Here is a 14453-nt window from a genome sequence, read left to right on the forward strand (position 1 = left end):
AGGAATGGATAACAACTGTAATAAAGAAGAGAAACCGTGTGCGTCTCTGAGGTGTGCGTCTACATGGTACGTGTCTCCAGCTATACATGCATTACCCGCCATGCGAAGATCTGCTTCAGTCTGTTGAATACCCTGATAAGCTTTAGGGTGTAATCATTCATATCATGATAATGGTACTTAATTTGGGAATATATGAAAAATAAGATATTCGTGTGTGTGCTCGTTGCAAAATCTCCGAGATCTCAAATTAACCAAATGTTCTTTTAGAACTAACTACTAGTAAACGGATAAATACTAATGATAACACGATCGTATTTATCTGAATTCGTAATTTCGTGTTTCTGTTGTTATGTAGGTTTTTGCTCTTTCTAAAAGTCCAATGCGTTAATAATAGATCACCAGGATTTTCCATCACCTGTTTCAGCACGCCATACGTGTAAACATATTGTTGATATTCTTAAAATATAAAAATCTTATGACATGTCACAAAATCGACTTAATACAGAAATACAAGTGAAAGTATGTATCTAATAAAAAAAAAACATCAATAAATCGACAAGATCGGCAGATGTCTTTAAAAATGTATGTGCTCTGAATCATCCTGAGTATATATTTCACTTCTTCTTTCATTGCGAAATAAATACAAATTTAAGAACTTGTAAATTAATTAAACAGGGACCGTCAAAAATCTGCTATCAAATCAAAATACTAAATATGACAACAGATATACTAATAATATTAGTCTAATGATGACCAAAATATGCAAAATATCTATCATTGGTGTGGGATGATGAAAACTTAACTCGGAGATTAACAAAGCTTCAAAGTTGTATTTTGTTTAGGCAGATTCTCGTCTAATTGAGAGCTGAAAACAACACTTTCACTTAATAATCAATAAGTCATAAAATACCTTTAAAAAAAGAGGCGACAGATTCAGAACAGAGAGACCACGTAAAAATACTGACAAAAAAGCGAAAAACGTCGAAGAGAGAAACAACAGTTATACAAAAACTACATATGATAACCAAAGACTGTAACCCCCTAAACTATTTAATTTGAAGAAAAGATATATTTTATAATTGTATATTATCTGTTGTAAATTTATGTGAATACATTGTCTTCGGCTGACGTGTACTTTGTTTCTGAAGGAACTGCTATTGTAAATGCAAACCCGTTGTCTTCACCTGACGCATGTTTTGTGTCTTATGATCTATAACCTTTGTGTCTGAATGTTTTGTTATTGTATCTGCAAACCCGTTGTCTTCACCTGACGCATGTTTTGTGTTTTATGATCTGTAACCTTTGTGTCTGAATGTTTTGTTATTGTATCTGCATACCCGTTGCTTCACCTGAAGCATGTTTTGTGTTTTATGATTTGTTAACGTTGTCTTAACCTGTCAGATGCGTGTTTCGTGTCTTAGGATCTGTGAACTTTGGGTATGACAGAACTGTAATTGTATCAACGAACCTTTGTCTTCACCAAACACATTATTTGTGTCTTAGGATCTGTTAAATAGATGAATGCTGTATGCACTTGTCTTTGTAACGTATTTGTAAATATCAATCTGTACTACTTTTGCTTCGAATGTAGCATTTCATTTTTAGATTTTCAGGGTGTTTCCTTGATTAATGAAGCATGGGCAATATTGCTTTTATCTTAATTAATCGAGTATAATCGTTAAGATATGGGTTACAATTTGTGAGGCGTATACCTCTGTGATTGTTTGACATTGGCAACCCTTCCAAAGCTATTGGAAATCAAACGTTTAAGCTTTGGTTACAATAAACAATGTTAATACAAATTAAGAACATTTCTGTATGTTATTGCATAACTAAAATTTTTTTTAGTACACACAATAGTTGTTTTAATATGTACAATGCTCAAAAAGGGTTTTTTTTCTTTACTTTCCGTTGTTATTTTGCTTTTTGTTAGCCTTGTCACTCGTTATATATATGACATTTTGTGTTGGTGTTTTAGTAATTTGTTTGTTTTCTTTTTGTTTTGGAACTACCACCGTGGTTATAGCTGTTTTACTAGCATTCCCTCCTTCCGACAGCAAGAAGTTCTGTAGGATTTGAAAGATGCTTTGATCGTTTGGTTTATCTTTGTGCTTAGACCTTTTTCTTCCTATCCCTTGCCAGAAACTACCAAATACTCAGAGGCACGCCATAAATCGAACATCGAACAGTCATTTACTGAAGGAATATCTTAGACCATTTGAAGAATTGGAAAGCTGATGACAAATCAATTTAAACTTAAATGAATGCACAGTAATATAAGTAAGACATAACAAGACCAAGTCAGTTTTACTTATCAACACTATCTTCATACTGGATTTTTGTTTACTCCAACAAGTACATTAGTACTTAATTCTTAGGGGTTATTTACCATCAGACTATTCCAGGACAAACAAATTGATAATATAGCCGCAAAAAAAAAAAAATACCACAACCCTATGATAGACTATTCAGTCATGGCACGGGACCCAACAGGTCAATGTGAAATCAAACTCAGAAAAATGTGTAAAGAGCGACATTTTCCTCCAACAATACCTACACGGACACGATATCACATGATGCGATACGAACCTGGTAACTGCAAAGTTTGAAAAGTCTAAAACAGAATAGTAGACTGTAAAAATAAAGGTGTATGGTTGCTTATGAGACAACATTTCACCCGAACCCAAATGACATAAAAGTAAACAATTACAGATCATCGCTCGCCTATATATAACAATAAAAAAAACTTCCACATAGAAAGTTATAAATACTCGGACATCACAAAAGTAAAAACAATTCAAACGAAAAAAACATTGACAGATTCGTGTTGCTCAGTCTTAAGTTTTCTATGTTGTATTTTCTACACGGTTGTTTGTCTATTTGTCTTTCTTTTTTAACCATAGCGTTGTCAGTATATTTTTTGATTTATATAGACGCATAATAATGTGGTTTATATTACAAAATTCAACACAAGCTTATTTACATCAACGGTGATCAATGCCAAACGCATGATGGCAGCTGAACAAGAGCCCAACATCGGAAGATGACATCTAATTTGTTATCACAATAATGTGCTTTATATAATCGTGCTATTATTGTTTGATGTTTCGATTGTTTAACAATCCCCAACTTTGTATTTTGTGGGGTTCGTGTTTCTTAGGCTTACTTTGTCGGTTATATTTTGTGTATCTTTGTTTTTTTGTCTTTTTCTTTTTTATACATGGTGTTATCCATTTATGTATGAATACAACAGTAGAGAGATAGTGACTGTCCCTCTGATATCTTTCGCCCCTCTGTTTTGGAGCTCGCAACGTTCGGTGCGCACATTACAGTGTCTTCGAGTTGGTTTTGTTAGTTTTAATGTCAAAACACTATGTGTGTTCAATTTGTTTTTTCACACTATTTCACACTATTTTCACACTACATGTGATTATGGACTTTCCAAATTGATCTTCCTCTAAGTTCAGTATTTTTGTGATTTTACTTTTTATTGCATTTTTTGGCAGTAATTGTTCATTTTGGAATTTACTCTTTGAATATTCGTCTGGTTCTATAGCAAGAGCCAGCCCCACAACCACGTTGTACAGAAGTAAAGGCTCTTAGCTGGACTGGCTTGTTTGGAGATCTTAAAGATCCAGTTTGGTTGCATATTTCAGACAGCCATCTTCCTCTAAAGTTGTAGTCTTATGTTGTAAGTATTGGTGCTAGATGTTGTATGATCCTTTCAAGCTTGTTGACGAATGCAGATGTGTAGGGTTCCCATATTATAGTACTTTCATATAGTACTTAAGACACGAAATATATGATTTTTCTTTTCATTCTTATGGGCAATATTTCAAAACATTCCGGAATAAATAGTGTTGAGTTCGCTTATGATTTCTTTGTCGACCTGTTGATATTCTAGTAATGACGCCATGGCGATTTATCAACAATGGGTTTATTTGTTATGACAATAAGTTGTTTTATTGTCATTGCTTTATCATCAATCTTTGTTGTTACCTTTATTTGTAACTGCTTAAAAACTCATCATAGATACTAGGCTTAGAATTTGGTACACCAGACACACATTTTGTTGTCACAAGATACATCAGTGGTGCTCAAATCAATATAGCTTGAAGGCCTAATCACAACTGAAGTTGAAGAACATTGAATATCAGAAATTATAAAAACAAAATGGGCCAAACATGACAAACATGATTTTTCTTACCTAAATTCGAAACTTGCACGAATTACCAATCAATAGCCCTTAGTTTGGTGAAACAAAACAAGTTGATATCTTGTGGCACTGAACTTAATCTTCTGATCCTTCTTGATCTTCGTTTCGACTCTTAAAGTACTATTTTCTGATGTACCATTATTATTGTTTTATTAACACAACCAACATGTTGACTATTTCGATTTTAGTTTTATTGTCTTGGATTTTTATTGGTGTTAATTTACATTTACCTTCTAAAATATTCAAAGTGTTAGCGACTCAGTTGTTTAGTGCATGGAGGAATATTTCTCTTCGCTATTTAAATTAGTATGTTACAATTTTCATTCATTTTTTATTATATTACTTTGATATGTGTTTGTATATTTTATGTTCTAAAGCCCAGAACCCTTCTGTGCTGTATTTTGAAATCAAGAATGTTAAGCTTAGAACGAACCCTGAGCAACAAGAATCCAAACAAAAAGGAGGGATCATCTCATTTGCCCCTGAAGGGTAGGCAGATTCTTCTTCATATGTGGTAACAGGAGCATACAGTGACAATATTCCATATAGTATTAGCAGTTCAATCAGGAGATACCTTACCATAGCGTGCAAATGATGTCTAAAGATAACTTACAACATATATATTTAAGCATAGCAAATATTTTCATTTATTTTATGATCAACAATCAGAAAATCAAGAAAAACATTGGGAAAATACAAAATAAAACAACTAGTACATTAAATTATCTTAAATATGGTAAATGTTGTAAAATAAAACAATTTCCCCCCAAATGGAGGCTAATTGTATCAACAAATTTAATCTGTCATTTGAAAGTCCAACTGACCATAAATCTATAATTTACACCTTAGATAATTAGCATTTGTGCTTTCTAGTGCTATATATCAATGCTTTGCTTTGTCCTGAATCCATCTATTAAACAAGATAGCTAAAATTTCATAAAATTACAGCACTAATTAATCAAAAATGACATTAAACTTGAAAAAAAAAGAATATCTTGTAAGCTTTAAATTTCAAGTTATTCATTAGGTAAATATCTTAGTCAAGTGAATCATGTAAAACTATTATATTTATTTATATTTGAATATGGCACATTAAATTTTGAAGATTATGACTTTTACATGCTTCATACAGCACAATAACAGTGGAGAGGTTTATCTGAGATCTATTGTTCCTACAAGATATGTCAAGCTTACAATGGAATAGCAAAACCTAAAAAAAACATACTATAAAAGAGACTTACAGATATAAATAGATATAATCATAAAGCTGCTAACAGAAATCTGCATTTGGTCATGTTGATGATCAGTCCTTATATTCATTGCAATTTTCAATATTGTTAAATCTGGTAAATTAAAAAAATAAATGTCATATAAATATACAATTACATACCAAAAGCCCCCTACCATTTAATTTTTGTTGAAATCTAACTCAGTTTAATTTTAGACCCTTTGAACCCAGATATGGAGCAAATTTGATAAATTGGTCCAAAACTTAAATCCAAAATACACTATTAGATGTAGCATATTGAAATCTATCAAAGTTTTATTTTGCAATCTAGTTTGGACCCCCTTGAAAACTTTCAATCCAACCTTAATTTTGTGTTGTGGAATCTTGTGGTACAATCTTCATGGTCTTAAGCACTTAGGGCAATTACCCCAAAAATCAATCCCAACCTTCCTTTTGTGGTATGGAATATTTTTGTACAATTTTATAGATATCCAAACACTTGTACTCATGTTATTGACTGAGGACCAAGACAACATTACCATACCATTATATGGCCGCAAATTTTAGTGGTCTAATAAAAATTAACAAATAAAATCTGAGACTAGTTAACAAATTAAATAAACAATTAAAAGTTACATAAAAATCTGTGAGCACAGGTAACACATCAAATAAATATAATTATCTATATAAGTACATCCTCTGTCAAATAACGGTATATAATACACCAAATTTGTCAATATTTTCAAGTTCAAGGTCATAACAAAATTCTAATTCAGGCAAACATATAAACTTTAGGATAATCAATTGGAGTTTATTTCATGATAACTTCAAATGTCTAGCGTTCCAGAGTCATCCTTTACAGAGCAACTATTATTTAAACTTCAACATATAATAATCTCAAAAGTCAATGGTTTATTAACATAATTGTACATGGATGGTAAAGACATCTCTATTACTATACATAGTCAAAATAAACAGTTATTACCAATAACCAGTATGTTACATTTATGCAACCACATCTGAATTTATCACATAAGTTTGTAGAAAAAAGCCAGTACATGTATAAGAAAAAAATACCATTAAAATAACCATGTTTCTTTAATTTTATTAGCTGACTGACATTTTTATCATATAACTTCTCTGTAAATACTAGACATGTGAGTAATATGTACATAAAAACATGTCATTGTCAAGCCAAAATATTCAATATAAGTACAACCTTTTGCATGTTTAATTACATTTTCTTTAAAATAATAATATATTAGGAAAATATTTTTGGAATAAAATAATCCCCTAAAATTAAAAAAAATATATCCATAAAGTAATCTATCAACACATTAATTTAGTGATGTCATTTTTGTTCAGAGGAATTCATATATTTTTTCATGTTTTGAGTTTTTGGATTAATATTTTCTTTTTACTTAAAACATTGACTTTTAATGTAAATAAGTATAACCTTACAAGGAACTTAACTATACATTATTACTATGATCTTTTCATGAGCACTACTTTCTGAGAACTTGAGAATGCATTTCAGAGTAGAAAATTATAGGATTTCTTTTACTAATTAAATTGTTAGGTTTTCATTTGAATTGAAAATCACACAATATTTCATTGCAATCAATATTATACATGTAATACTCAATATCAAAAGGATCAATAATATGTTTCTCCTATTTTGCTTTTGTTTATATAAGAATTATTGATCTTATGAACTAAATCTATGATTTAAAACAAAGGTATGTCATCATTTTTTGTTGTAAGTTTGGAAGTTAGGTCTCTGGAGTCAATTTCACAAAAAAAACTTACGACTAGAATTGATCGTAAGTATACTGAAATGTCCAATATGCATTTTTGTGAAACCGACTTCTGATCAATAATGAAATAATTCATAATTAACTCCAAAAATAATGAAAAAAAACACAAATGAAATATATAAAAAGAATAGGTTCCTTCTAATAGCATACCATAAGTTACAATCATGTAATTACAATGTATTAACAAACCATGCATATATTGGCACTATGGCTAATCTTTACCACATTACATATTAATAATAAAACAATAAGCATAAGCTATTTACAAGTTAGGCAAATTCCAAGTCGCCACTATTTTTTTAAAAAGATTATGCTCCTGCTATGCTTGTCATAAAGTTTATTTATTCAAATCTTAAAATAAATTGAAACCCATTTCAACCTTTTCTAGTTAAACTTTAATGTAAGAAAATAATAATGATTACTTTGTTTCTCCTATTATTTTTGACTGCAATAAATGTACTACAAATGTAGAAAATAAGTTTATACACAACTTCATGAGTTTTATATACAACATTAATCTGTCCCAAAACATCATACCAAATTTGTATAGGACTGTTCCATAAATTGTTTGAGTACAAATTAAAGGCACTTTTAATTACTTTTCATGTCATATAAACTTAAATAGATAGATAGGTAACAGCTTTGGTTCCAAAGTGAGGGATTCCAAGAGCAAACCCTTCTCTTAGTCAAATTCAAATTGTGTAAAAACATGTAAATCTTATGTATAAAGGTGGAGAAAATAAATTCAAAGTACCAAAAACAATCAGTGCACATTAAATCTAAACATATGCACTCAAAATCGTAATCAGACAATTGCACTTTAATATTGCTACAAAAATTAGAACATAATCAATAACCGGATTCAATACATACTACAGTTGAAATAAACTTAACAGCTGGGAAAAATAAGAAGAGAGGTAGAATTTGTAGTAAGAGTTATGACTCTTTGTGTGTAATATATATATTAGTATTGAGCCTAGTGGTCATTTACAATAAAAGATATATACATGTATGTGTCAAATTACTGTATTCATGCTCACAGGACAAGTTTTCAAATTCAATTTTCAATACTAAAGATAAGATTATATTAAGTTCATTTGAAAAAGCAAAAGCAAAAAAATATCTTATGATTAAGCATTAATGCAAGTTTAGAATAGCGGTCATATGTGTTAACTCTTTCTTTAATGTTCTGTAGTTTTTTCACATGTCAAGATATGGATGCCATTTAAATTCCATCTGTAACGCTTCGTTGTCACACAGTTGTATGTTTTTTAAAGCACATGGAAGCAGAATTAACACAGTATCTAACTTGTGATGGCTTTGGACCGTCATCAAATACATGACCTAAATGAGCACCACAGTCTACACATTTAGCCTCTAATCTCTGCATACCTGAAACCAACATAAGTCTATTAATTTATCTATAAATATTTGTTTTCACTGTTTTCTATAACAAGTATTTTTTTCTTGTTCTGACATTTTCACTGGTTTACAATTTGTAATTTTCATTTGTCTTCTAACCACACATGCAAATTTTAATAAATGTAAAAACTTACTTTTAAGAATTTCATCCAAACCTCAACAACTAATACAATTATAATTTTTTATGATTTATTCTTTTTCAAATACTCCTCTTTATTTTTTTTTTAATGTTCATAAGGTATTGAAAACAAATGAGGAAGACCAATGTCATATTATATGCTTGTCACACAAATAGACCATGTCATATGTTTTAAACTCATGTCATTTGATGAAGAATCATATGCTCAGTTGCTGTTAATCTATCAAAACAGATCGTGATTTGCTGCATCTATTTGTTAGGTAACTGTTGATATCTTACATCTCCTTTTATTAAAATTAAAGTCTTCAAAACCATTGTGGTCCTCCACTTTTTCATGAGAAATAACATATCAAAATTTGAAAATGATTGGATCAACACTTTTAAGTCTATATGGAATCAACATAAAAGCAATTCTCCAATCAATCAAGGAGCCTAACTCTCCAAAAAAAAGTGCAAATCACCAATATTAAACCTGACCTCCATTTCTTTAAAAGGATTGGTTAATAGGTTCTCAAAAGCAGCTGTGGCTCCTCGAATTCAGTGTTTGTTGTTTTCAACAGTGTTTCTAGTTTCTATTCCAGAAGAAAAAGACCTCAAACTAAACTTTTACACTCAGATAATTTGCATAATTAAATTTATTGCTTCATTCAAAGATATTTTTTAGAAATATGTCATGTTTCACTGGGAGGTTCCTTTCCTCAATCCCCTAAGTAATGTTAAGTTTAGAGGAAATCAAACAAGGAATACAGAATTCAATGTACAATTTACATGCCTTAAATATAACAGTTAAAGTTTCTCATTTCTTGAACTCATGGTCAAAGTCCCATTACTTCTGTAAATTTTTTCAAATTAAGCTGACAAGGGAGAAGAAAGACAAATAATTCTACTAAGTATGCAAGCTTTCTGGTCTCAAACAGATGGTCATACACAATTTCTGTAATCCCCACTGCCTAGGAGAAGGAAGGGACAATAAATAAATAAATAAATATAACAAAACTGCCATTATCAAATTTGAAATGAAAAAAACTTCAGTAATTTTATTTCATAATTCTGATTTTAGTTTTATGTCCTCTTTTTTCATAAAGTTGAGAGCTGCAGAATTCATGCAGTATCTGTTTCCGGTTGGCGGGGGACCATCATCAAAGACATGCCCTAAATGTGCCCCACATTTGGCACAAGTCACTTCCACTCTGACCATACCTAAGAAGTAAACAAACATTTGTTTACAACAAATTTTGACCAGGAAAGAATGGGAAGTGCTGCATGCCATTCAAAGGGGGGTAATCAAAAGAAGTCATTTGGACTGTTTTTTCTCCTAATTTCTTTTTCATCTTTATTCTAGATCTTACAGTAACCATGATAACATTAAAAGTAAATAAGGGATCAAATCTTAAATATTGTTTAGTAATTCATCAATACTAGTAATTAAAAGCAAAATCAGTTATATCTTTTAGATAAAAATATATGGCTTGATTTGTCTTTTATTTAAATAAGAATGGGAGTATTACCAGAAGGTCTTATGAATCAACTTTTGAATATATTCCAATCTAATTCATTTCAAAAGTGCATGCATGAAGAATCACAAACATATAAATGATTAAATGTTTCTGTGTATTACCGAATAATTAAGTAATAAACACTGTGTTGACTTAATGCTGATAAACTTCAATTAAGTTGCAAGTTTAAATTTATTGTAGATTTTTTTGGGCATCAACAAATGCAAAACCACATTAAACACTGTATAAATTATATCTTGTAAAACATTTCTTATTTGAAATATAACTTTTGTGATTGCTTTCTGTATGATGACAGGAGTTAACCCTTTATGTGTGAAATCAACATGATCAATGCAGTAAGCTTAAGTTGGATTTAACAATATATTTACATAAATATATATATATATGAAATGACTGAAGAAATAGTCAACGATAAATCTTACGTCATATAATTATGATACAGTACACTAAAGTCATCGTAGTGACTACACCTGCAAGCCAGACCTCCCTGCAAGTCATCATTTGAGATCACCTGGGAACCCCAAAGCTGATCTAAGAAACCTTACCATCACCATCATAGATGACAACGAGGATTGGTCAAGGGCTGAAAGACTTGCACTGGAAAGTTTTTGGATAAGAAAGCTCAGGACAGTTTCCCCAGAGGGCATTAATGAAAAAGCATAGAAGAGTCACTCATTTTCCCTACTATCACTCATTTTCCTGCTATCACTTGTGTCCAGTAACTCCAGCTTCCGTACTGGACTCTTACACATTTCAGGAATTTTTGAATTATACTAGTTTTAATTACAGAGTTGGCAGGGATGTACAAGTACGTAGCCACGTTCAATTATTTAACCTTAGTAAAAAAATTATTACTCATTTTTCTAATCATTAAAATATAAATTACTATATATTTGGGATGTTGCAATTGCCCTACCGTTGTCATATTTTAAATATTATACCAGCTTAGATTGGTTAGGGTTGTTTATTTAAAATTATTGGGACTGTATTTCTCTGCAGGTGTTGTAACATCTTAACTGTCATCACCTTTAGAATTTTCAGAGTTGTGCCAGTTCATATTGCAAATAATTATCTTATTTTAGCAGCTTGCATATCTTTGCGGTCTTTGCGCTGAGTTTGGAAATTTGAAAATTGTATCAGGGTCTCTGATGTTCGCTTTAACTGTTTTATTGTATAAAATTCAAGATTGTGATAGTATGATCAGAATAGATAGACATGATTCATTTTACATTGGGATCATACTGATGAAGGATATCTATTATTCGAAATATTTAACATATTGTTCGTTTTAATTGTTATTTTTGGTGATGTTGTACCCTTTTAGACTTGTTTTTATATGTATACATGTTGTGTTCGTGTATATATATATATATTTCAACAACACAACAGGTGCACACATGTGGACCATGTTATTCTCACTGGACCCTAGTTATCTACCACCATAAACATTGACCCTGGTAATGTCCTATCCTTATCATGGACCCTATAGACCTACCATCCTAAACATGGACCCTATAGATCTACCATCCTAAACATGGGCCTTGGTTATGTACTGTCCTTATAAACATAAACCATACAGCTCTACCATCCTAAACATGGGCCCTGATTTGATATCCTTAACATCGACCCTATAGACCTACCATTCTAAACATGGAACCTGGTTATGAATTGTCCTTAACATAAACCATATAGACCTATCATCCTAAACATGGGGCCTGATCTGATATCCTTAACATGGACCCTATAGACCTACAATTCTAAACATGGACCCTGGTTATCTACTATCCTATAGGCCAACCATCCTTAACATGGACCACACAGGTTATCTACCGTCCTGTAAATGGGTCCTGGTTATTTACCATTCTAAACATGGGCCCTGCATATTTACCATCATAAACAAGGGCGCTGCTTATAATTATTGACCATCCTAAACATGGGCCCTGCTTATTGACCATCCTAAACACGGGCTCTGTGTATCTAAGACCCCATGGACCCTGCAGGATATTTACCATTTGTAACATGGACCCTACATGTATATACCTACCATGTGAAGTGTCTTTTACCAGCTTTATCCTGTCATTGTCTATAGCATTATAAAATGAAGGCCATCCTGATCCAGAATTAAACTTTGTTTCCGACGAAAATAACTGGTTCCCACAAACCACACAGGTATACAGTCCTTCTGCTTTGTTGTGCACAAACTGACCAGCATTCTTCCTGTAAAATATACATTTTTGTTAAATTTCCACTTTAACTCAGAATTTTTTCAATCTCTTGTGAATTGTTTTGATTTAATGGCAGTTTTATATCCAGAGGAAACAATTAAAGCTCTTGGGCTGATATTGAACCTAGGGCTGATAATACATGCGATATGAAAAATGACATGTTATGATCTTTTTATCATATGCTTCAACAGTAGAGAAAAATAAATTGATCCTTTTACGTGGTTCCCGAAGTTTAAAGAGTAAAAAAGTTCACGGCCGTCGGACCCAAAATTTGATACATTCAATATCAAATCTTTCTATCGTATGCCTCAACAGAGAGAGGAAAAAAAACCCATTTTAATATGGACGAATCTACAAAAAAATAATTCAACAATACACATAATGATCATTGTTTGGAAAAGTCAACTTTTTAAAGAAACTTTCTAAATTATGTTTCAGAAAAACTTTAAAAAATGCATTTATTAAATAATTTGTTTGTTTGTTTGGTTTTTTTTATTATTATTTTAAACAATATACTTTCCAGTGTTCAAGTAATTGTTTTGTACACTACTTTGTAATGTTTTTCACTGAATACGTAGCACTGAGGTGTATTTTCCGGAATTGGCCGAGTATTACCGGAATGCCATGTGATAACGTTACGGAAAGGCATGTGATAACAATCGAAGCATGTGATAAACTTTTCATATCAGCCCGCTAAGCACCAATTCAAAAAATATGGAATTTACGTCAATTTAATGCTATTATCATACGGTAAAATTTATATGTTATTTAGTCTAAGTATATGATAATGTATAATACGTTATGTTACATATAATATCAGGCATTAAAAGCTGAGTGGAGAAGCAGTAAAAAGCAATTTGCAAGTAATTGATGTGATCTGACTGAAAATAAAATCCAGGAACTCCTGCACTTGAGGCAAGCATTCTACCCTGAGAAAATAAAGGTTGCAAGTCTTTAGCTGGATCCGATTGAGGAACAAACCGAGACTCCTGCACTTAAAGCAAGCATCCTACCATGAGACAACCAAAGCAGTAAGTCTTAGGTTTGATCAGACTGGGGATAAAAACAAGACTCCAGTATTGAGGGCAATCATCCTACCATGAGACAACCAAAGCAGTAAGTCTTAGGTTTGATCAGACTGGGGATAAAACCAAGACTCCAGTACTGAGGGCAATCATTGACCCTGAGACAACTAAAGCAGTAAGTCTTAGGTTTTATCAGACTGGGGATAAAAACAAGACTCCAGTATTGAGGGCAATCATCCTACCATGAGACAACCAAAGCAGTAAGTCCTAGGTTTGATCAGACTGGGGATAAAACCAAGACTCCAGTACTGAGGACAACCATCCTACCCTGAGACAACTAAAGCAGTAAGTCTTAGGTTTGATCAGACTGGGGATAAAAACAAGACTCCAGTACTGAGGGCAATCATCCTACCATGAGACAACCAAAGCAGTAAGTCTTCGGTTTGATCAGACTGGGGATAAAAACAAGACTCCAGTATTGAGGGCAATCATCCTACCATGAGACAACCAAAGCAGTAAGTCTTAGGTTTGATCAGACTGGGGATAAAACCAAGACTCCAGTACTGAGGGCAATCATCCTACCATGAGACAACCAAAGCAGTAAGTCTTAGGTTTGATCAGACTGGGGATAAAACCAAGACTCCAGTACTGAGGGCAATCATCCTACCATGTGACAACAAAGGTTTCTGGTTTGATCAGATTGAAAAATAAATCAGAATGCTTCACCAAAGTTCAGCATCCTACAATGAGACAACCAAGGATATAAGTCTTTGGTTTGATTGAAGATTTAACCAGAGATTTAACCAGAGAGTCCCGCACTAAAGACAAGCATCCTATGGCTACCATGAGAAAAACCAAGGCAAT

The 14453-nt window shown here is 32.0% G+C and overlaps 1 protein-coding gene across 3 annotated transcripts in view; it reads right to left on the reverse strand.

The window, feature by feature from the left end:
- Nucleotides 1-7418: 7418 nt before the first annotated feature.
- Nucleotides 7419-14453, reverse strand: part of LOC143067204 (peptide methionine sulfoxide reductase MsrB-like) — a 29420-nt gene continuing 22385 nt past the window's right edge. For 2 of the 3 annotated variants that reach the window (XM_076240300.1, XM_076240301.1), the window contains exons 3-4: nt 12384-12556; nt 9825-10022 (exon numbers count right to left, since the gene is read on the reverse strand). In XM_076240300.1, the coding sequence (XP_076096415.1) occupies nt 9865-10022; nt 12384-12556 (331 nt within the window). In that variant the 3' untranslated portion in view covers nt 9825-9864. Of the gene's footprint in view, nt 8654-9824; nt 10023-12383; nt 12557-14453 lie in introns of those variants that run through there. The other variant, XM_076240302.1, reaches the window with a different exon arrangement.

The sequence above is a fragment of the Mytilus galloprovincialis genome, chromosome 3 (assembly GCF_965363235.1).
Source record: "Mytilus galloprovincialis chromosome 3, xbMytGall1.hap1.1, whole genome shotgun sequence".
Taxonomy (NCBI): domain Eukaryota; kingdom Metazoa; phylum Mollusca; class Bivalvia; order Mytilida; family Mytilidae; genus Mytilus; species Mytilus galloprovincialis.